The following is a 24789-nucleotide window of genomic DNA, read 5'->3' on the forward strand; positions in this document are numbered from 1 at the left end:
TTGCATGTAATCAGACACAAGCATGTACACGGCAATTATACTTTCATATAATGGATTATTTAAAGATAACCACTCAGTATAATCAGAAATAGAAGAGTTAAGACCAGCATCAAATGCTTTAATGTAGACATAACCATTGTCTAGTCTATGCCCATTGATCTATTAGGCCACTTATTTATCAGGCTGCATAAAACACAGCCTTGTCTCTCGCTCTCACTCTGATTCTCGGAGAGTGATGTATTACCTCATGTTGGGGGTTGTTGTTGTTGGGGAGGGAGCAGGGACAGATGGCAGGTTCGCTGCTGCTCCTGTAGAGAACACACACATGAAATCTTATAGGTAAATATCAAAGTGCCCTGGTCACTTCAGCTATTTAAACACAGTCAAAGATATTACACTGTAGATTATAACCTCGCAATAGTGCATCCTATTCTTTATAAAGATGATGACGTGTTAATGAATATGAATCCTTACTTCATTAACTCTTAAAATACAGTTCAATGTGTTGTGATAAAACACCGCACGACACGTTCTACTGCTACATTCCTTCAAATCACATGCTGAGGTACATGTTTCAGAAAGATCTAACTTGTGGCGTTTTATAAATGTAATTCCAGGCAGCACTCTGTTAATGGCTCAGACTCATGCAGTGACTCAATTTCTCTGACTCTGGGAATTACTTCTGATTCAGGAACTACTCTGAGAATAACTGACTGGGAATTCATTTGAAAATGACTCTGGGAATTACTGCCTAAGGGAATGACGGAGCCTAACCCTAGCGATTTACTCTTACTCTGGAATTGACTCTGGAAAATGAAAATACTCTGGGAATGACTCTCGGGAAGAACATGACTCTGACTCTGAAATTGACTCTGCTAATGACTCAGTGACTGAATCTGGGAATGACTTGGAGTGATTCAGGAAATAACTCTGGAACTGACACTGGGAATGACTCTAAAGAATAACTCTGGGAACGCCAGGAGCTAGTGTGGAATTTTCCAGCAGCTCGTTTTAAACACATGTTCCTGCAGAGAGAGACTCAACTCACTTCAAACAGAAACGAGAGTAAATTAACTTATCTCTATTCCACTGGGGCCTAACCTTCTGATCTCTCAGAGACAGAAAGAAGGGGGGGGGGGTGGCACACAGAGAAATAGAGAAAGAGACAGAGGGAGGAGAGGAGAAAGTGAGAGGAAGAAAGAAGTACAGAGAGTGTGCCTTTATATATAAATGAGAGAGAGTGAGTACAGAGACTAGCAAAGAAAAAAAATATATATATCACACTAATGGATTTTATAATGGAGTCCCTACTGGAAAATCATTATAAGATATATTCCTATTTTTAATTAAGGTTGCTGCTCAATTATTAAATGTCATAATCTCTAATCACTATCACACATCAATAATTCCTTACCTGTAGCAGGCTCTGCGTTGTTATGGGCGGAGTCACCTGCTGTTTCCACAGAAACGCTGTTCACCTGTAATCCACTGGAAGACACTCCTCCGCCTGATTGGACAGAGCTTGAGGCAGAGGTTGGTGCTCCTCCCACTTTCTTGGGTGCCACAACAACACTCCTGTAAAATAATAATTAATAAATTGTATTAGACACATCCTCTGTACTATTTTCCTTAAATTATTCTTCCTTCCTTCCTCATTCTCCTTTTTCTTATTATCCTTCATGTTTTTCTTATTTTCCCTTTCATTTCTTACTCTTGTCATTCTACACCGCTTTTTCCTTTCGCTGAATTTATTCTTCCTTCCATTCTAACTTAGTCTTAATTGTTTTTGCTTCAATGCCATGCGCACTATTTCCTTCAGGAAAGAAGAAGAAGAAACACTCTATTATTGGTCCCCTTAGAAAAATAGATTCCCTGCATTTAACCCATCCGTGGTAGTGAACATCACAAACACACATTAACGGCAGTGAACCCACACACAACTGGAGCAGCGGGCTGCCAACAACCTCGGCTGCCAGGGAGTAGTTTGGAGGCTAGGTGCTTTGTTCAAAGGCCCCTTGGGCATGGATGAGTTTTTTTTTTTTCCAGACGTTCCTGTGAATTGAACTGGCAACCCTCCAGCCTCCAGCTCACTTCTCTACACTTAAGGCCATGGCCGCCACCAAAATGCGACTCCAGTGGGACTCAAACGCGCAACCTTTAAATCACCTACATTAGTTTCAGCCTAGAAGTCCAATGTGCCATGGAGCCAGGCATATTTATTATTATCATTATTATCATTATCATTATTATCACTAGGCTCATAGAAAAAAACGTCTGTGAGGTCAGCGTAGTTCTCTAACTAGAAACCTCCAGAACAACAGCCTCTATCTCTGGGTAATTGACATGTGAACTCCAAGCTTTCTGATGGATCAAGACTGGACTTCAGTGGTAATGTATTATGAGTAAAAATGGCGCTAAAAACAATGGATGGTTTATTCAGTGCAGTGTAGATGGAACATCTTGGAAAACACAGATGAAAGTGAACCAAATCCTTACTTTTTTTCAGAATGAGCCTCAAACTAATTTGATAATTGGCTGGTAGTAGCACCTTATCTTGTGTCTCAAGGTGTAAAAAAATGACCTGAATCCTAATATAAAATTAGGATAAAAAATATCATTTATCAAACAGCAATGCTGGTTTTAAATTTGTAAACTGCACCCAAAAGCTGACGGATGGTTGACCGCCTGTAGACGAGTTATCCGTGTCAAATTTACTGAAAAATAATCACTAATTTAATCACAATTGCAATACTGATTGGAATCGATCACAATAAGATTTTCCCACAATTGCTTTAGCCTTATCTGGAATACCACTATTCTCCTGACTGTGTTATTTTTCCTCACAGATCCTGCTTCTCCCGCTGAGCTCAGTTATCTGACGAAGGTACTGACAGAGTGCTGGTCTGTCTAAAGGGCCATGGCCTCTTTATCGGCGGTGACAGAGTGTACAGAGTTGAGTTTAATCACAGTCCTGAGGTCTGCAGGAGAGTGGCTTGGAGCTCAGACTCACAGCCATCACACAGGAGCCTGCAGAGATTTAAGATAAGGCCCAGCTCAGGACAGACTATTTCAGGAGTTAAAGAGTAGTTAAAGTGATTTTGGAGGTGGTCCAGAGGCTGAGCTAGGCTCCAGAGACAAGTCTGGATTAAACATTCACAACACACCACGAGGGATGGTTCTCATTTCTACCCCTCCCCCCCACCCCACCTCCAAAAAAAAAAAATCCCCAAAAAACATGACTTCACCAACCATCGCATGGGCACACAGTTTCTACTCTTCTCTACTTTACAGGAACTTTGAGGATATTAGTCATCTGTGTCTCACACTAAGCGTACTGACTTAATAATCTTCAGGACACAACCTCATTCTCCCACTAAAGATCAACCTTTTCCCAAAAAAACATTTCTCACCCAACTACCAACATACTCTCTTTAATAATAAACTAGATCTACTAAAAGACAATATTCTTCTAATAAAGACCTCCATTTTCCCATCGACCATCATCATTTTACAATAAAAACCCCATCATTCCCCATCCAATATTCCTCTTAGACCAAACAACTCCAAAGATGTGCAAGACGTAAAACAAAGGTAGAACATTTACAGATGTTTGTGGAGTGTATACAGCATCTAATGAAAGTTAAGACCCAGAAATAACAGAAGGGACTCATATTTTAAAGCTATTTATCAGGTTAACGGCAGGATCCAGGTCCGGTCTGGTCCAGCTTTAGTGCTGAACAGTCGTTTTATATTTCAGTCTCCCCAGTTCCCCACTGGGTTCTAGACTCTGAGCATGCTCAGTAGGGCCTACGGAGAAGAGTGTGATCCCGGGGTCGAGAGGCTGAGGAACGTCCATCTGTTCCAGCCTTTCAATTATTCATAACACCATTAGCTTCACTTAGCCCCAGCCCAACACTGCTGTCAATTAATCAGAGCCTGGCCTTCAGCTCCGGGAGGTGACCGGGTTTGGGTTCTGTTTACTGAATTATTGAACATTTTTAACCAATGTTAGACCAGACTACACACACTCACCAAACATGTTTCCTGTAACCTGCCTCTGTCTACGTGTTGCAGATGAAGGTGTTTGTGCATGCGCTTCTGTGTGTTCAGTCTTTGAAATATCAGCCGGAGAGAAATCCAATCCGAACGCGCAGCAAGGGAGAGAGGGAACGAGGGAGAGAGGAAGGTTTTATTATGAACAGAGCTGCTGTTATTTCTCTACAAGGTTAAACGCTCGCCTCTCTTATGGGGGAAACTCTTCTCACAGAGTGAATTTGACAGGAAAACGTAGGACTACTCTTTGTCAACTTCTTTTTCCAAGTAGCATTTACTTATTAAACACTGGACAAATGTTTTTCCTGTAAACGTGTGTGGTTCTGGATCACACTGAAGTTGAATAAAACAATTATGTTGAAGAATGTTAGTTAAACATTAAAAAAAATACTTCTATATCATTGTTTTAAACTGGAAACAGATCAAAGAATTGGGATTTTCCTATTTGGGACTTTCACTATAAATGTTTTCAGCGAGTTATTCAAGAGACACTCGCTTAGTCATGTGCTCTTAAAGAATCCCATAAGACGGCTCCTTCTCACTCGTTAGTTAATTTTCGTTGAGTGCTGCGGAGGTCGACAGCACGCGATAACGGACACAGAAGAGACACAGATAGGTGAATAAATCAGCGTATTGTTTAGCCGATGCTGTCACAGTGACCTCATTCTGCAGAAACTTTCCCCGGCATATTGCAAATCCCCTTCTTTTTTCTGCCATATATATCTTTTAAGAGTGTAAATCAAATTTTCCGTGGGTGCATCGCTGTGACACTGTTTACCAGGCTCTGCTTCCCATCAGCAAACATTTGCAGACACACCGTCAAAACAGGCGCGAGGCTCGGGGAGACGGATGGAGGGATCGGGGTGGTGTGGATAGTAAATAAATCAATAAATCTAGCGTCTACTTCACCTCTGACCCCGGGCCTGTATTATCTGGGAGAGATTCTGCTTTCTTCCAGGCCCAGAGCTCGTAAATCCTGCTACCATTCCCACACAGAGGCGTCCACAGCCAATGCCAATCGCCGGGGACACATGGTTTATAGTGGGGCTATGTGGAGCAAGGTGGAGGAGCACACAACTCGAACATATATACACATACACGCCAGTGGCACCTTTATGGAAATTTAAAGGCATACAGCACACCCAGGTCAAAAGTAACTATTCATATGACTATGTGAAGTACAGAAGCAATATTCACAGATTGTGGTGTAAATCCAAAGCTGCCATTTTAAAGTACGATCCCCATTTGAAGAAAATTTGGGACATTTTGTAAAATGTATTCATTCAGACAAAAGCACAAAGAAAAGAACAATGTGCTTGTATTTTGTAAACACAGTATAAACATTTTTTTTTTAGAAATTGATGCCTGCCACACACTCAAAAACAGTTTAATCAATTGGGACCTGAAGATAATAACTGTTACAGTTTTGCATGCAAAATATTTGCCCGTTCTGACTTGATACAAGACTCCAGCTGCTAAAAAGTCTATGGTCGACTATCGTCTGATTCCACAATTTACAGGAGACAGATCTTAGACTGAAAAGAGGATAGTGAAGAACACGCACTTGTCTACAAAGTCACATTTTTGCAGCATGTACAGAAAGAGGTCTGACACCGTCTTGCTGAAATAACCATGGACTTCCCAGACTAAGACATCGTTCTGATGGCAGCACATGTCTCTCTAAAAACTTTTCAGTTTCTCTTTTCAAACTTACATTGACAAATGTTATGTTTGAAATATTTGACAATTCTCTTATGATGTTTGACATAGAGAGAGAGAGAGAGAGAGAGAGAGAGAGAGAGAGAACACGAATGAGACAGAGAGGTATGTGGAGCACTGGAGAACTGAAACAGACCAAAGAATAATCAAGATAATTCAAGATAACTCAAGATAATTCTCAGGCGGATTCTGTTTAAAGATAGCCCCCTCTCTCTCACACACAGACACAGACATAGAGACATACACACAGACACACACAATACACACTCCCACACTGATCTAGGAACAGAATCTGACCCCTGAACTGAAGTTAATCTCAGCTTTAAAATCCACTCCGAGACTCACTGTGAAGTCACCTGATCTCTGCTCAAGTGTAAGACTCAGTTATCACTAACATTTAAAAATATCATGATGCGATTTCTTTATTCCTGAATCGTACGTTTTTTAAACGACTTGAGGGAATTGTGCACAAAGAGCAGATTCTACACATTCTACAACACTTCTGAAAATGCTGGGGGTAGCTCCACTACATTGAATAGAGTTCCACTGTTTTACAGCTCATGTTCGGGATGGATTTATTCCTCTCTGGCTCACACTTGGCACTGGGCAGGGTGGTCATAGGCTCATGTGCAGCTGCACATAGAGATTGTTAACATCAAATGGGTGTTAGCAGCTGAATTCACCACTTAATACGGCTGTTAAAAAAGTGTAATGTAAATATATACAGCTAATACTAATAAATAGTACCCAAAAAAAGTAATTAATTCATTAATATGACGTGAATTGCCATATACACATCTTCCAATGGAGGTTCTCTATTATGAGTCAGAGTAAATATTCATTTAACTTTATGACTTTTGTTAATAAACTTAAGTTTGTAAGAGGTAACGTCACTGTTTTCTTTTCCTTAAGACTTTGAAGAAGACTAGACTTACTAGAAATTACGCAAATAACACAATGCTAATATACGAACGGATATGATGCTAATGCGAATGTTATTTAGCCTGCTAGCAATCCTGTTATAGACCTGGGAAAAAACTGATAAAAGAGCATATAAAATAAAAGAGCAAAAAAAACAAGTGACACAAAGAGAAGAAACAGCCGCTCTCCATCATCAACTCCTGCATTTCTCATAGTACACACAAACACACACACACAAACACACACTCACAAACAGACACACACACTCACAAACACACACTCACAAACACACACACAAGCTATTTTTGTAGTTCTGACACATTTTCCTGCAAAAGTGTGTTTGAGATTGTGTGTGTGTGTGTGTGTGTGTGTGTGTGTGTGCTCACACTGAGGTTCTGAACCTCTCACAGATCAAATATTTTAAGTTCAGTTTTCAGGATTTTCTCTATTCTCTTTGTGGTTCAGAACAATTCAGATGAGTTCTATGTTACCATAGAAACACCAGCAAGAATTCACCATTGCCTCTTAACACACACACTCTCTCTCTCTTCCAAAAACACACTCATTAAAGAGGTCAGGTCATTAATATATCACTTTACTCATATTCAATTATTCATTCATTCATTCATTGTCTGTAAGCACTTTTCCAGTTCAGGGTCGCGGTGGGTCCAGAGCCTACCCGGAATCACTGGGCGAAAGGCAGGAACACACCCTAGAGGGGGCACCAGTCCTTCACAGGGCGCTACACATTCACACCTACGAACACTTTTGAGTCTCCAATCCACCTACCAACAGGTGGGTTTTTGGACTGTGGGAGGAAAACTCCTAACAGACAGTCACCCGGAGGAAACCCACGCAGACACAGGGAGAACACACCACACTCCTCACAGACAGTCACCCGGAGGAAACCCACGCAGACACAGAGAGAACACACCACACTCCTCACAGACAGTCACCCGAAGGAAACCCACGCAGACACAGGGAGAACACACTCCTCACAGAAAGTCACCCGGAGGAAACCCACGCAGACACAGGGAGAACACACCACACTCCTCACAGACAGTCACCCGGAAGAAACCCACGCAGACACAGGGAGAACACACCACACTCCTCACAGACAGTCACCCAGAGGAAACCCACGCAGACACAGGGAGAACACACCACACTCCTCACAGACAGTCACCCGGAGGAAACCCACACAGACACAGGGAGAACACACCACACTCCTCACAGACAGTCACCCGGAGGAAACCCCCGCAGACACAGGGAGAACACACCACACTCCTCACAGACAGTCACCCGGAGGAAACCCACGCAGACACAGGGAGAACACACCACACTCCTCACAGACAGTCACCCGGAGGAAACCCACGCAGACACAGGGAGAACACACCACACTCCTCACAGACAGTCACCCGGAGCAGGGCCTCCAGGTTCCTGGGGCTGTGTGACCGTGACACTACATGTTGTGCCACCATGATGCCCACTAACCAATAATCTACTACTGAATACATTTAGATTTTTTTTATATACCATGTCATAAAAGAGAAATCTGACTGACATTAAATCAAAGCCTCAGATGATTTTAAATATTCAATCAAGCCAAATCAATCAAGACACTGACCGGTCAAATGATCTGAACTGGACGCTGTCGTGAGCAGCATCCACAGGTCCAAGGAAGGCAGGGGGCAGCAGCGAGGGGTCCACCATAATGTCATCAGAGTTCGCAGTCACGAGGCTTCGGAGGATGTCCTTCACCTTCCTCCCTGTCCCGTCCTTGTCCATGACATCTTGACCTCTCCTGACCTCTGGGGTCAAAGTGCACAGGGCCTCTGACACAGCATCCGGGCCACTGCGAATCTCAGCATCACTACGCGGGACGTCTCCTGGAGCAGTGTCTTTACGTCGTGCAGGAACGCCATTCTCCAGCTCCGAAGACGTGCTGTCTACACACAGACAAAGCACTGCAGCAATTAATAGTAATAAAGAAACTACAGCAGATACGTATAAGACAATGGCTTGCTTCCAAAACGAAGGCAATTACAATTATCTTTAAAACAAAGCCACAGAACCATTCTAAATATCAACAGAAAAACTTGCAGGGAGGACACTAATGGAAGGAAATATGAAAAGTTAACAGTAAACAATTTTCTATGCGAAATGAAATGGCAATAATATCTGCATCATAAAAAATATGCCAAATTTGTGCCAAACACCTGAGATGCATGTGATACCTGAGCTGCGAGTTGAGAGTGAGCGCTGAGTGGTGGTCCTCTTGTCGTTGTGTGGTTCGAGGATATCCCGATATTTGGATACCATCAGCACAGAGATAAAGTAAACTACGGCCAGGGCCAGAAATTGAGCCTGTTTACTGTCCTCCTACACAAACATACACACACCCACACACAGCCTTAATATTCCTGGCAAAATTACTATAATAATAGTAAGTATAATAAGTATAATAACTTTTATAATAATACATTATCATTAACTATTGTGGATCAGTACAGAGCTAGTGTTTGAAAACAGACGAGTCAAATATGTAAGTAACATTTATATTAAAGGCTAAGTACCACTTAATGGACCTCCATGAATATTCCACATTATTGTAGTCACTGACAGATATAAGTATGAATTAAAATGTAAATAGCAGCTTAATTTGCTTTAAAACTGACAATTTTATTAAATTGACGGAAAAACCCGAGCTCTCTACGGAAATTCTCGAACGCGACCGTGACGTCACTGGTGGACAACAGCTGAACAACGCCGCGGTAAAACACCGTTATGACTGACTGTTATGACAGTATCTAGCTAAATAACCAACATTATTCATGACAATAGCCTAGCAATAAGCTAAACTCAAATGTAGAGGTACCGTTATTCTTGTAAATGTGATCGAAGTCGAACTCGAATTCATCCGACACTATAAACCTCCGTAATGCAGCTACGTAGCCGAGTATAATCTGAGACACCGAGTTTAGCGAGTCAAGCTAACGCTAACTAACACCAACTAAAACAGGCGAAGTGAGTGTCCTTACCCTGTTTACCTCCATGTTACAGAGGCTCTTGAACACCTTTCGTTGGTGTCCTTACATGCCCATATTGTTGGAAAAGCGCCAGTGAAATGAGCTACAGATAACGGAGTGAGCGGATGGTCCTTTCCAAAGTGCCCGTTTAAAGTGGACAAATTTAGTCCATTTTCTGGATATTTTGGGATCTTTGGGCCATTTGTTCACAGATGTCCCACTGTACATTGAATGATTGCAGCCAAAAACAACACACCTTTTCCTCATTTTGCATTAAATTAAGTGCAGCTTCTAGAGTTGTTGTCCACCATCTACGTCACAGGCAAGACGCCTATCAATAAACACAAGTTAGGAACTCAAACTCCACTGTATATATATTCCACGTTGGTGCTTAGCCTTTAAACTGTGTTAGCATTGTGTTTAAGTAAAATGACCAACTTAAACCTAAATCTTAATTCAACTCACAACATCCCTGAAGACCACAGCTCGGAGACGGTTAATGTCCATGTCCTGCAGGAGGCGATCTACATCTCGAATAGGAGACACCCCTCCAGTTACAAGGTCAACAGGACTCTGTTTATTACACACACACACACACACACACACACACACACACACACACACAAAGGTTTAACTATAATTATCAGGACAAAGAACATTAACATCTGTTACTGCAGACAAGAGGAGAAGAGACTGCTAATTTCATCATGAATAAAACCAACAGAAATTATTTTAAATGAACATACATTGAAGGTTAAAGAGTGGCTTTTTACGTTTTACTTTGACCACAGTGATCCAATCTGTGATTGGCTGAGGGGTTAGTCTGTAAACTAAACTTGACAAATCAAACGTCCTCATGGGCCAGCACTGGCTCTGGAGCTCATTCCAGGCATTAATGCTGTTGAATTTTGCCCCAGCAACAGGACTGTCAGTGTGAAAATGCTACATTTCTCTATAAAGCCTGGCTTGATCTTTCCTTAGAGAAAAGCCTGACCATAAAGGAAGACAAAAATAAACGCTTTTGAACCACGTCTCTGGATAACAGCAAAATCCCCCTTTCCACTGTCGATATTCAGTCAATAGCAGCAGAAAGTCCATTAGGACAGCTATACCTAGGTGTTTCTATTGGCTGTTTCCTCACTAAGAGACCTGAGAGTGTGATCTAGAGCATTAACTCAGCTCTCCCTCCCTCTCAGCCCCTCTCTCCATTCCTCTCTCTGAACAGCTGAATTATAGATGAGCTCAGGGCTTTACACTTTCTGGAAATAAAATAAAAACGCCTTCCGCTAAAACAGCACTGAGCTGAGTGCGCGCTAACGGTAATCTCTGAAACCTGAGAGGAGGAAAAATACAATGATCTGTATTTTTAGATCTGCTGAGATAAGAGACGTAACAGTATTTCAGTGATAAAAAACACTGACTAAAAGAACAAAAACTAAAAGCCGTCAAACATTTACACTTAGATTAATTCAATAAAAGGTCACCGGCTGTCGTTTTATTGGAATTTATTGGAAAACACTAACATCATTAACAGAACAGCACCATTACAGCTCTAATGCATGATGTATCATACCAAAGTGTGTTGTATTACAGTACACGCTGCATTATAGTACAATTTGTCTTACCATGCAGTATCACACCACTGTATAACTCTATAGTTTAGCATTGTAAACAAACATTTATTTTATGCATTGTCAAAAAACGACATAATGTACTCAACAGTATGAGATTAGTGCTTCTCTTTGTCTCTAGTACAGTGCCATTGTTATGTTGAATTTTCTAATAAACTGTACATGTAAAGGGTTGAAAGTGTGTGTCTGTGTTGCCCTGTAAAGGACTGGCGCCCCCTCCAGGGTGTATTCCCGCCTTGCGCCCAATGATTCCAGGTAGGCTCTGGACCCACCGCGACCCTGAACTGGATAAGGGTTACAGATAATGAACGAATGAATGAATGAATGTAAAGGGTTAGTGTGAGGAGGTCTGTGTGTGTGTGTGTGTGTGTGTGTGTGTTACACTCACCTGTGCTGGCATGAACTTGGTGTTTCCCAGAATGCTTTGCTGTTTTGCATGGCTACTCTCTTGTCCACTTTTACCCAGAGAGATCTGCTGCTGACACTCCAAACAGTTCCTCACGGCCATCGCACACACTGCATGAAGTGACAGATTATAATCACTGCTGCTGTTATTATTACTCCTTATTATTTTTCCTTACATTTTTAATAGATTTTTGTTTTAACTGTTTTCACTAAACATTCTACTTCCTCAATGTGTGTTTGCTAATATAAGCTTTGACAAAACAAAAAGCAGTATATACCATTAAACGTTTAAATGATACACAGAGAAAACAGATACGGGGGAGAGAGAGAGAGAGAGAGAGAGAGAGAGAGAGAGAGAGAGAGAGAGAGAGAGAGAGAGAGAGAGAGAATACATACTTATATGAAATACAGAATACTTGATTGAACCTGATAAACTCAGAGCTAAAAGTAAATAAAAAACTGAATAAATAGCAAAATAAAAAGAAAAGCAGACTGAGAAATGAACGAGAAAAAAGAAAAACATGAAACAAAAATGGTGAAGCAGTGATTCACAGACACAGAGCGAAAGAGTAAAGCCCAGGGTTAAGTTGGTATGGAAAAGAAAGAGGTGAAAGAGGTGTAAGAGGACGGAGGGATGTGTGTGTGAAGGGAAACAGACAGAGAAACGACAGTGAGGAGAAAGAAGACACACACACACACACACACACACACAAAGACGTGGGAAAAGCTTCTGCTTAAAACAAAACAAAAGAAGAACTGAACTGAATTCACTGGAATATAGTGAAGCCCTGTGTGTAGCTGGATGTTTCCACTAGGTCCAAACTTTTATGGATTCCCCTAATATCGACTGAGGGAATCAGGCTCATTTAAGCTGCACCGTGCTGGACACCATATAACGGGACATTCTAGTGGAGCTGCACATGAGCCTAAGGTCCCCCCACTTAATGATATGTTTGCAGTAGAAGGGTATAAAGCGCCCTGTGACAGAGAGGGCAAGAGAGAATAGACAAAGAAAATAGAAAAAGGAGTGAAAGTGCAAGAATGGAAAAAAAGAGAAAGAAAAAGAACATCCACAAGAACAAGTGAAGGAAAAAATCAAAGATAAAGGGAGAAAGGAGAAAGGGAAGGGTGCATGCTCTCTGTGTGTGTGTGTGTGTGTGTGTGAGAGAGAGAGAGAGAGAGAAAGAGAGAGAGTGTGTGATGGATACTGTGCTGTAGATTAAGGCTGAGGAGCAGATTGTTTCCGTTCATCTCTCTGAGTGTTTTATGGAGAAACAGAACCTTGTTATTGTGACTAAATCACATTACACACCAGCAGAGCTTATCAAATATTCATCTCACACACACACACACTCAAATAAAATAAAAAAAAGCTCCACCAATCAGGAGCAGGCTATTTAACACAGCAGCATTTGTGTTAAACCTGGAGGTAAAGCACCTCTACAGAGGAATTCCATTTAAAGAGCTTTAAAAAGCCCATGCCCCACCCATTTCAGCAGTTTATTTTCTCTCTGACAATGCTGGGATAATGCTTGCATGGGATTAGCAACAAAAAAATATCACAAATCATGTTTACATGGCCATAATCTTTATGTATAAATGATGTTATGTCCATTACACATTCGATGTTGAAGAGTTTCCTAATTTAAAGTATTATATTGTATCATATCTTGATATATACTTATAAACACATTGCATATGACGTATTATATTTCACTGTATCCCACTGTATTCCAACAGTATGCAACATACTACATTGTCTCATAACATTATTTTTTGATGCACATTGTGACCCCTTTTAAACGACATACATTTCTAAAACCACGAATTCTCATAACAACATATTTACAAGGGGAAAGCCATCAATCACATATAAAATCATTAAGACGAAATGATTCTGATGTGGCAGAAAAAGAAAAGGGTAACACATGGTCACAGATGTACAGTAGATCAGCTCATACAAACCCCACGTTCAGGAGAGAATCTGCAGAAGAGAAGCATCCACAGACGACCAAACCCAATATCCCAATTCAGGAAATATCGGCTTATTAGTCCTCTAACGCACAGCAGGTTCTAAAATGCAGCCAATACAGATTGATACACAGACCTTTACGTTAATGGTAAACAGAGCCCATGCTACAGTGGGAACTGTGGTTTCACTGTGATTTCTGTCTCTTGCTGTTGTAGAAACAGGTGTAAATAGTGAGTTTCGTCAGAAATAATTGTCTATTACTGGCTCTGCACAGCAGACAAATAATGTATCAGTGTTTGTGGCATTAAACACCTCCATTCACCACTGCTCCAGGAGGGTTTGCATGTGTATATTTCTGTAGAACTACTCTCTCAGCCACATCAAGACTTCCACAGTGGTCTCAAACCCTATGTGAAGAAACTTTGATATAATAAATCTAATTAAAAGAGAATTAATTGTTTTTGTACTGTGTTGCACTTCATCATAATATAATACATTGTGTAATGTGTTGCTTAGTAACATATTGTATCACTATATGAGTTGATACATGTTGTAGTGTACTGTAAGAAACCGTAACGCTGTTCATAACATGTTTAATAATGTAGTAGTAATATAACATCATTGTAAATTAACACAAGACGTTGTATTTTACCAAATCCTACTCTATAGTTTAATGTATTGTATTCTACCGTGGTGTATCACAGAAAAACCCCAATGTAATTTACCATATCATATCATTCCAAATATAATGTGTTCATGCCGTAATGTAATACGCTGTACCATACGGAATTGTACCATAATGTAACGCAGCATATTGCTCTATTTAAACAGTATGTAGCATAAATAGAATGAAGTGCATACCTTTAGATGAGTGAGGGTTAGGAGAAGGTCAGGAGTGTATGCGTAATGAATAATGTAAGTGATCTGGGCGTGCGTGCGCATGTGTGTGTGTGTGTGTGTGTGTGTGTGTGTGTGTTTGTGAAATGGTGTACGGCGTGTGATACACAAACGTTAGCCCAAGGCCATGTAGCAACCATTAGAGGAACAGCTTTAATGATGGAGTCCCTTTCAGAGAACAGCAGAGAGTGGGGGTTATAATAACACCATCAAAAAACTCATATCATACACTCTGGGGGACAAAAGAGAGAGAGAGAGCGAGAGAGAGGGAGAGAGAGAGAGAAATAAAGAAAGGGTAACAGAGAAGGAAATCAATAAACAAAGAAGGGAAAATAACCAAAAAAGGAAAAAGAAACGTAAGAGGAAAGAAGTAATGTACAACACAAGCATATCTCTATATAGTGCTGAAAGAGAGGGGGGACTGCAAGCTGGAGAACGAAAGTGAGGGGGGGGGGAAGAAAAGCATGAGTCAGAACATAGGGTACAGATGGAAATGAATGGCAGAGAAAGTGATCTATAGAATGAACGTATAATGTGGTACAGTACCAAGTCTAAGACACTGTCTGAGGACTCCTCCTGAGGACATGTTTTTCTCTGCCTCAATCTCAGTGAAGTTGAGAGAGCTGGCGAAGATCAGAACATCCACCAAACCAATCAATCGCTGAAGAAATGCCACCGAAGAGTCCACCGACAGGCCCTGATTCAATTCCACACACTCCAGCTCATGCTGTAACAGAAACACACACACAAACACCCGCAAACACACACACACACACACACAGAATGACAGATTTAAAAAAGCATTAACTTTAAGTAACTTTTAACTGAAGAGAAACATCATAACACACAGAGGCTGCTTCAGATTACTTTGTCCTTAACTGGATGCAGAGATGTGTTAATATTATGGGATATTCTTCATCAGCATCATCACTAACCCTAGCAACCAATTTTGTCCTCATCATCATCATCATCTTCATAGTTAACATCATCTGCAGAGTCATCATCGTTATCATTATTCTGTTGTATAATTACTCCCACCTCATCATGGTCATCACGGCTAGAGCAATCATCTTCTTTCTGACCCTTACATTTATCAGGAGCAGCACGTGTAATAGTAATAATAATAATCATTATCATCAGCATTATCATTACTGTCAGAATGATGCCTGTAATGATGAAGCTACAGATTAGAGTGGGTTTACGACTCATGATTTATCAGAAGTGGACCGTATTTTTTATAATGGTTTATATTTAATGTATTTATTTATTATTTAAATATAAATTCACTTTTTTAGTGCTTGTGTACAAACATATTGATATCTGGCGCCTATCGGCCCCCCGGCAGAAATAAGACAATCAATTCAATGGGCTACCTAGGTCAGAATTCACTGGATTCAACAAGGTGTTCAGGTTCCCCTCCTGACATTAACTGAACACTCACACCCACCCACCCACCCACACACACACACACACACACACACACACACACACTGACCGTGGATGAAGTAGCTGCAGAGAGTAGAGGGAGTATTCCTCCACAGGCCATGATCAAGTTATCTACCACTTGAGAGATCAGATGAACTGTGTTGTGGACAAACACCACGTTCTCACTGCTGTTCACAAAGTCCATCACCGTCTTTGTGGAGTGACTACAGAGAGAGAGAGAGAGAGACAAAGAAAGAGACACAGAGAGAGAAATAAAGACAGAGAAAGAGAGAAAGAAAGAGAGAGAGAGAGAGAGAGACAGTGAGAGAGAGAGAGAAAGAGAAAGAAAGAGACACAGAGAGAGAAATAAAGACAGAGAAAGAGAGAAAGAAAGAGAGAGAGAGAGAGACAGTGAGAGAGAGAGAGGGAGAGATAGAGAGAGAGAGAGAGAGAGAGAGAGAGAGAGAAAGACAGAGAAAGAAAGAGACAGAGAGAGAGAGAGACAGTGAGAGAGAGGGAGAGATAGAAAGAGAGAGAGAGAGAGATAGAAAGAGAGCGACAAAGAGAGAGAGAGAGAGAGAGAGAGAGAGAGAGAGAGAAAGACAAAAAGAAAAAGACACAGAGAGAAAGAAAGAAAAAGACAGAGAGAGAGAGAAATAAAGACAGAGAGAAAGAAAGAGACACAGAGAGAGAAAGAAAGAGAGACAGAGAGAGAGAAATAAAGACAGAGAGAAAGAAAGAGACAGAAAGAGAGAGAGAGAGAGAAAGAAAGAGACAGAAAGAGAGAGAGAGAGAGAAAGAAAGAAAGAAAAAGACAGAGAGAGAAATAAAGACAGAGAGAAAGAGAGAGAGAGAGAGAGACAGAGAAAGAGATAGAGACAGAGAGAGAGACAGAGAAAGAGATAGAGACAGAGAGAGAGAGAAAAGAGAGAGAGAAAAAAAAGAGAGATAGATTATTATTGTTGTTTAAACACAGCAGCTGTCTCTCACATTTTATTAAATTTCATGGTGAATGACCCAATAGAAATGCTCAAAAATAACTTGTAATTATATATTTTTACAATGACTTCCACTGAACGATAAGAACAGTTTTTCCTTCTCCAATAAAGTTACTATATTTGGAGATACATGTTTCCCATTACACAGTGACAATATATAATAAATAAATTAGTATCTGAAAAACATTATGCAATATCTACTGAAATAACCACTCAAAATAATGATAATAGACATCACGTTTGACGGAGGATGAGTCCTTTATAGTGAACGGAATCGTGTGTCAGTACACAAACAAGCAGTAAATAAACAGAATAACTGCAGTAGCACTGCTGGCTCCTCACCTCCTCCACATCTGGACATCTGTCTCAATGGAGAACAGCAGGTCAGTGAGTAGGCGCTGGTGCATGTGAGACCATTTGAATTCTGGGATGCGGAACATGGTGGAGCGGGTGGAGGTTTCTCTGTTCGGAGCAGAAGGTCCAGCTGCTGCAGCAGGGGTCTGGGAGCCATCAACAAACAGATATTATTATTATTATTGAATGCAGAGATTCCAGTTAAGGACTGGGGCAAGAGTTAGCATTCAGGATAATACACAAACCAGTTCAACCAGGGTGCTTTCTTAACGGGGTTTTAAACGGGGAGGAACTGAAATGTATTTTAAAGCATTATATAAACACAGGAGGATTCATAGGAAGTGTTTACTGCAGTTAACACTGGGAATAATATGAATATTTACCGAGGCTGCGGTCCCCTTCAGTTCAAGTCTCTCTGTGTCGATGGCGACACTGGACACGTCCAATCTGGCAATCTTTATGTCTTTTGTTTTGGTGCTGGAGCCTTCAGCTGGATCCACTCCAGACATCTGGGCATCTACAGCTTTGGGGCTAACCTCTGTGCTGTGGCTCACCTCCGCACTGGAGCCCCTCTCTGTGCTGGCAGGACCCTCTGGGTTGGGGCCTGCCTCTGCATTTGTTCCCACTTCTGAACTGGCAGCTACCTCTGTGTTGGGGCCCACTACCATACTGGCAGCCATTTCAGAGCTGGGGCTTACTTCTGTACTGGCAGCCACCTCCATGCTGGGGCCTACCTCAATACCAGTGCCTTCTTCACTGCTGGCAGCCACCTCCACGCTGGGGCCTACCTCAATACCAGTGCCTTCTTCACTGCTGGCAGCCACCTCCACGCTGGGGCTCGTCTGTGTTTTGAGGTCTACTTCTGTGCTGGGGTCGACCTCTATACTAGAGCCTTGTTTAGTCTCACTTTCAGAAACTGGATCCTCTGAAGTTTCCTTCATCTCTGCAGGCTCTGTGCTTGGACCTTCAGACGTCTCTTCTTTGGGCTCATTCTCTTCAGTTATTTTCTTCTCCTCTCCATCATCTTCTTCTTCTCCTGGTGTGGCCACAGCTGAGACATAGGACGAATCCTCCATGCTGTCGTCACTAGCCTTGATTTCGCTGGACGAAGAAACATCCACCAAGTCGTCGCTGCAGACAGCAGAGACACCAGCTACACTGGATTCTGTCGTTTTTTCCTTGACATTGTTTTCTTTTTCTGAATCTTTTACTTCTTCACCAGCTTCAGCATCTGAAGCTGAAGGTGCGCTCTCTTTCATACCTTCGGTTTCCTTTTCATCTGTTATTTTACTGTCATCTTTGGAAATGTTCTCAGTATTGGTTTCAGAACCATTTTCTTCATTCTCATTTTTGGTTTCTTCACTGCTGAGATCGTCCGTTTCTTCTTTAACTTTCTTTGCATCATCACCCTTTTTCTCTTCAGCATTATTAGTCTCTTTTGAAACTTCTGAATCTGTTTCTTTAGCTTTAACATCTGCTTCCATTTCCTTTTTTGTTTCCTCTGAAGCGCCTGATTCTTCTTCCGCTTCTTTCTGATCATTTTGTTCCACTGGGGTCTCCATTCTCCTCTCCTCATCCTCCCTCAGCTCTTCTTCCTCAGCTCTGGCTAAAATGTTGGATAGGGTGATAGAATCCTGGGTTCTCTCTGGTTCTTCAGTCTTTTCAGTTCCAGATTGTTCTTCCACACTCAGCTCTATGACTGTAGATGGAGCAGGTTCTGCAGGAAGTTCTCTACTTGTACTGGTCTGGAGCTCAGTTTCTCGGCTGGTTCCTGAGATGGTTCTTACTCTGGCTGCAGACTCACCCTCAGAGCCGTTGAGCTGGTACTCGCGGAACATTCTGGATAGGTTCTCTTTATGCTGTTCAAAGGTGACCTGCAGAGATCACAAATTACAAATGACAACTGAATTAATCAGTCTGATCAGCTACAGTGTAAAACAGTTATAGATTAATCCTTCAATCCCCAGTGATGCCCACCGCACATCCATCCATTATCTTTAACCGCTTATCCATTTCAGGGTCACGGTGGGTCCAGAGCCTACCTGGAATCAAGGCAGGAATACTCCCTGGAGGGGGCGCCAGTCCTTCACAACACACACTCACTCACACCTACGGACACTTTTGAGTCGCCAATCCACCTACCAACGTGTGTTTTTGGACTGTGGGAGGAAACCGGATCACCCGGAGGAAACCCATGCAGACACAGGGAGAACACACCCACTCCTCACAGACAGTCACCCAGAGAAAACCCACGCAGACACAGGGAGAACACACCACACTCCTCACAGACAGTTACCCGGAGGAAACCCATGCAGACACAGGGAGAACACACCTACTCCTCACAGACAGTCACCCGGAGGAAACCCATGCAGACACAGGGAGAACACACCCACTCCTCACAGACAGTCACCCAGAGAAAACCCACGCAGACACAGGGAGAACACACCACACTCCTCACAGACAGTCACCCGGAGGAAACCCATGCAGACACAGGGAGAACACACCCACTCCTCACAGACAGTCACCCAGAGAAAACCCACGCAGACACAGGGAGAACACACCACACTCCTCACAGACAGTTACCCGGAGGAAACCCATGAAGACACAGGGAGAACACACCACACTCCTCACAGACAGTCACCCGGAGGAAACCCACGCGGACACAGGGAGAACACACCACACTCCTCACAGACAGTCACCCGGAGGAAACCCACGCAGACACAGAGAGAACACACCACACTCCTCACAGACAGTCACCCGGAGGAAACCCACACGGACACAGGGAGAACACACCACACTCCTCACAGACAGTCACCCGGAGGAAACCCACGCGGACACAGAGAGAACACACCACACTCCTCACAGACAGTCACCCAGAGAAAACCCACGCAGACACAGGGAGAACACACCACACTCCTCACAGACAGTTACCCGGAGGAAACCCATGCAGACACAGGGAGAACACACCACACTCCTCACAGACAGTCACCCGGAGGAAACCCACGCGGACACAGGGAGAACACACCACACTCCTCACAGACAGTCACCCGGAGGAAACCCATATGGACACAGGGAGAACACACCACACTCCTCACAGACAGTCACCCGGAGGAAACCCACACGGACACAGAGAGAACACACCACACTCCTCACAGACAGTCACCCGGAGGAAACCCACACGGACACAGAGAGAACACACCACACTCCTCACAGACAGTCACCCGGAGGAAACCCATATGGACACAGGGAGAACACACCACACTCCTCACAGACAGTCACCCGGAGGAAACCCACGCAGACACAGGGAGAACACACCACACTCCTCACAGACAGTCACCCGGAGGAAACCCACGCAGACACAGGGAGAACACACCACACTCCTCACAGACAGTCACCCGGAGGAAACCCACGCAGACACACGGAGAACACACCACACTCCTCACAGACAGTCACCCGGAGGAAACCCACGCAGACACAGGGAGAACACACCACACTCCTCACAGACAGTCACCTGGAGCGGGAATTGAACCCACAACCTCCAGGTCCCTGGAGCTGTGTGACTGCGACACTACCTCGCCACCGTGCCGCCACGTGAAAACAATTAAATAAAAAAAAATAAATAAAGCTAAATATTTCTTCCTTTCAGTTCTCTTTAATGGTTCCAAACAATAATTTAGTCCACTTTCAAGAATTTTTGTTCACTAGGCTACACATTATATTTCCATATCTTTCTAGACTCTTCTCTTCTGCACCCACTGCTGACACAGAAAATCGTAGAAAACTGCCTTCAGTTTAAAAGCCATCTGCTTTTATAAATTATAATGATAGACACATCCCATGTGGCTGAAGAAATAGTAAACACCAAGAGTGATATACAAACAACACAAATGGATAATCTAATGTAAAAATGTCGCTGTAAACAATTGCCTGAAAGAAAAAGCAAAGTAAAGAGTCAGTTCTCTCTCAGACGGCAATTACCAGCCCCTAACCCAGATCTAATTTGCAGCCCTCCATCTATCACAGAGAAAGAAAACAGACAGAAAGTCAAATGCACCGCGGGGACAAACACAAACAGCGTACACACACACACGAAGACATTTGCATTTAGCCAACAAAACCCCTGATTATTCCTAATTAATTTGCCGTTATTGTGCTAAATTAGCCCGCTAGCAGTCAGGGCAGGTCATTAATCTTCTCTGGGGTGTGATTGCTAATCCATAGCTGTTTTAGGACAGACAGCCTTTAACCATGCTAGCCGCTAGCTGCTAGCCACGTGCCAACTGGAAATCACTACATTAACGTGCCCATTATTTCTAGCTTAATTTGACACTTAACATTTAGCTGTTAAAGCAAGACTCAAGCCCAGCACTCAACCCTTACAGGAACTTTAGAGGACCAATCACATTACCAATTACATCAAAATCTGGATACACTTAAGCCCAAACAAATATATTTCCAGTAAACAATTCAAAGACTTAATTGGCCTCAAAATCAAATAAAAATAAAAACAAAAATTAATCCAGGCCAGAATAACAATAAATAAAAACACATGAACAAGAGATAAAAAAAACATAAATAATTATGGCAATGTTTTAAATTAAAAAACACAAAACGATCATTCCTATGAATCCTGAGTTCCTTTACTTCATAAATTCATTCTTAAGATTTAATATCATACGCAAAATACCTCAGAATTACTGCCATGAACTGTACGTTTTACAAATGCATTTTTAAAGACTTTCAAACACAGGTTCCATAGTCAGTGCCCTGAGGTTTGTAAACAGCTCCATTAAATGTGCTGTATGTGAGCAGAGTTTTAATGCTATAGCTTCTTTTTCTGCACCTCTACGTCATGTGAAAGGCACGGAGAGTCTGCAGCGTGTGGTGGATATAGAGTTACAGCTGAAAATATTCAGATCTTTCCGAGTGCGGTCGGCTAATGCAACAGTGGCGGCTAACACATCAGATTCAATCTGATTTAATTTACCTCCAGCTGTGGAAAAAAGCCCTTAAATTACCTTAAATTTACTGTAGAAACATAAACCTGAGCGCCACAGAGATATGAGCTTCAGGCTTGGTGGAAAAATCACCTTTACACACACACACACACACACACACACATGCACAAAGCAAAAGTGATGTATAAGGGAAAGGTACTTAGCCCTATATCACTGTGTAATATAATTTAGTCTTCGGCACATAACACTTCCACTTCGTCAACCTGATATAAACTCCAGGAATTGAAAGTGTAGCACTTTCCACAACTCCCCCCACTCATTTCAGTCTGAAATAATTCAGATGAAATTACACTGCACTCTGTTTTTGTCTTCTTCTTACAGGCCTGATACGTAATCAGTCCAGTAAAGATTACTGTTCAGATCGATAGATAGCGTGCGACCACGAAACTACAGTGAAAGCAGAATTCTGAGCAGAGCTTTAATTGGATTAAGCTAAATGCAATTAAACCCCACCCCCAAAATCAATGGCGTCTGCAGACGAAAAACCAGAAACTCAAATGAAACGTAGGTAATGTTTCTGCACCACTTTCTTTCCCCCAAAAAGAATAAAAAAACTAAAAGGCTATAATAATCCGTGCTGTGTTCTCCACAGAGAGAAAATCAAAACCACATGAGAACACACAAATTCCACAAGGAAAAGGTAAAAAAAATACAAAATACAAAATGAAATACAAAAGAGGCAGAGAAAAGCAAAATATGCAAATATCGCAGTTATAAAAGCTACTGAAAAATCACAAAAACTTATTTCACTAATGTTTTCTTCTGTGAAATGTATTCGTTTTCATTAACACTGAGAAATTCCAGGAATGTGAGTTGTTTTTATTTATTTAATTATTATTTAATCGGTGAGTTACACTGTTCTTCACATGTTCACGGTTAATTTGAATCGTGTGATGGAGTCTAGAAGCACATGCTTTTTTTTCCCGTGAAGGAAAGTCACCGAGCTCTTTATCTGCAGCGGTCGAAGATGCTTATGTCAGACTCGTGTGCTTCTTTGTGATTCTATACGAGTGTGTGATAAAGGGAGGATTTACTCAATAAACATTGGCATTGCGAGCTCTCAATCTTTACAGCAGCAAACGATATTCAATCGCTTTTCTTCTGAGGATCCTTCACAATCAAAAGAGTCAAAAACACTGAGAAAAAGAAAATAAAACTGGCAGAAAGACACAAATCATCAGCTGTGCCTTAAACATGTTTTTACTCCGTTACTCAGTAGTTGTTTTTTTATTTTTTTTCCTATATTCCTTTCTATATCTTTGGGGTGTTACAGCTGATAAACACTGATCGTTCACGCGGGGGGTTCCTTAGACGTGTCCTTTTTATCATCTTCATACTGCCTTTCAGCCTGATCATCCATCATGATACAGTTTTCACTGTTTATGCTTATGATACTCAGATCTATCTGAGCACTACCCTGCTATCACCCCCTGTATCTAGCACCTCACAGTGAAAACAAAGCTTAATAACATTTATTTCTACCAATTAGGTCCAAACTGAGGTCCAGACGTCGCTCTCAACCTTGGAGAAGGCCCAGTTAAACCTTCAGCAACAGTTCATAAACATGGTGCGCTATTGGAGACTGTCCTTTTGTTTAAACCTCACATTAGGACTCTGTTCAAAACCACTTTAGTTCCACCTCTGTAACACCGCACTGGCCTCATGCTCACCATGAACGATGCCAGGACTCTGGCTCATGCTTTTTATATATTTTTATATATAAAACTCCCTGCAACACACTGGCATCACACACTAAACTTACAGCCACAACATCGTAACTGGACTTTTTTAAGTTAACTGCATTCCATGTTCAATTCGTCCTATTCATTTTCAGATTCTGAAAACTCCTTTCAGAATGTGTGCCTCATATATTTTAAGGTAAGGGCATTTGTCTTTGGAAAGGGAGAACCGTATTAGCCCAAGGTTCCAGTGAAGTTCTCTGAGTCTTAGTGAGTCAGTGTTAACTGTGTGTTCATGTGAAGGGCATGGAATACTTTCTCCAGTATTTTGGAGTAACTCTGTTCTGAGTGTATTTTTTACTGAGCTGGCTCATTTGTGTGCAGCGCAGCAACAGAGGCACCTTGGGAAGGTGATGATGTCAGCACCAACACCTGGAGGAACATCTGTCCACTCACAGCACTAACACACACTGTAATAAATTCAACACACAACATTCAATACACAGACAATTACGAGAGACGGCTTTATCGCAAAATACCGAATACAATTAATTACACACACACACACACACACACCCACACACACAACCACACACATACACACACATACACACACATACACACACACACACACACACACCAGTTAACAGTTAGCAGTGGGAGGGTTTTTTTTAATGCACTGCTTAGTACC

General features: G+C 41.9%; 1 protein-coding gene across 1 annotated transcript in view; it reads right to left on the minus strand.

Annotated features, from left to right (window-relative positions):
- Window positions 1–24789, minus strand: part of lrba (LPS-responsive vesicle trafficking, beach and anchor containing) — a 214216-nt gene that overhangs the window by 136410 nt on the left and 53017 nt on the right. The window contains 10 exon segments of the mRNA XM_066662321.1: window positions 245–308; window positions 1415–1575; window positions 8318–8639; window positions 8928–9072; window positions 10185–10292; window positions 11739–11866; window positions 15171–15351; window positions 16120–16273; window positions 17390–17547; window positions 17785–19275. Of these exon segments, the coding sequence (XP_066518418.1) occupies window positions 245–308; window positions 1415–1575; window positions 8318–8639; window positions 8928–9072; window positions 10185–10292; window positions 11739–11866; window positions 15171–15351; window positions 16120–16273; window positions 17390–17547; window positions 17785–19275 (2912 nt within the window).

Source organism: Hoplias malabaricus, chromosome 2 (assembly GCF_029633855.1).
Source record: "Hoplias malabaricus isolate fHopMal1 chromosome 2, fHopMal1.hap1, whole genome shotgun sequence".
NCBI classification, from domain to species: domain Eukaryota; kingdom Metazoa; phylum Chordata; class Actinopteri; order Characiformes; family Erythrinidae; genus Hoplias; species Hoplias malabaricus.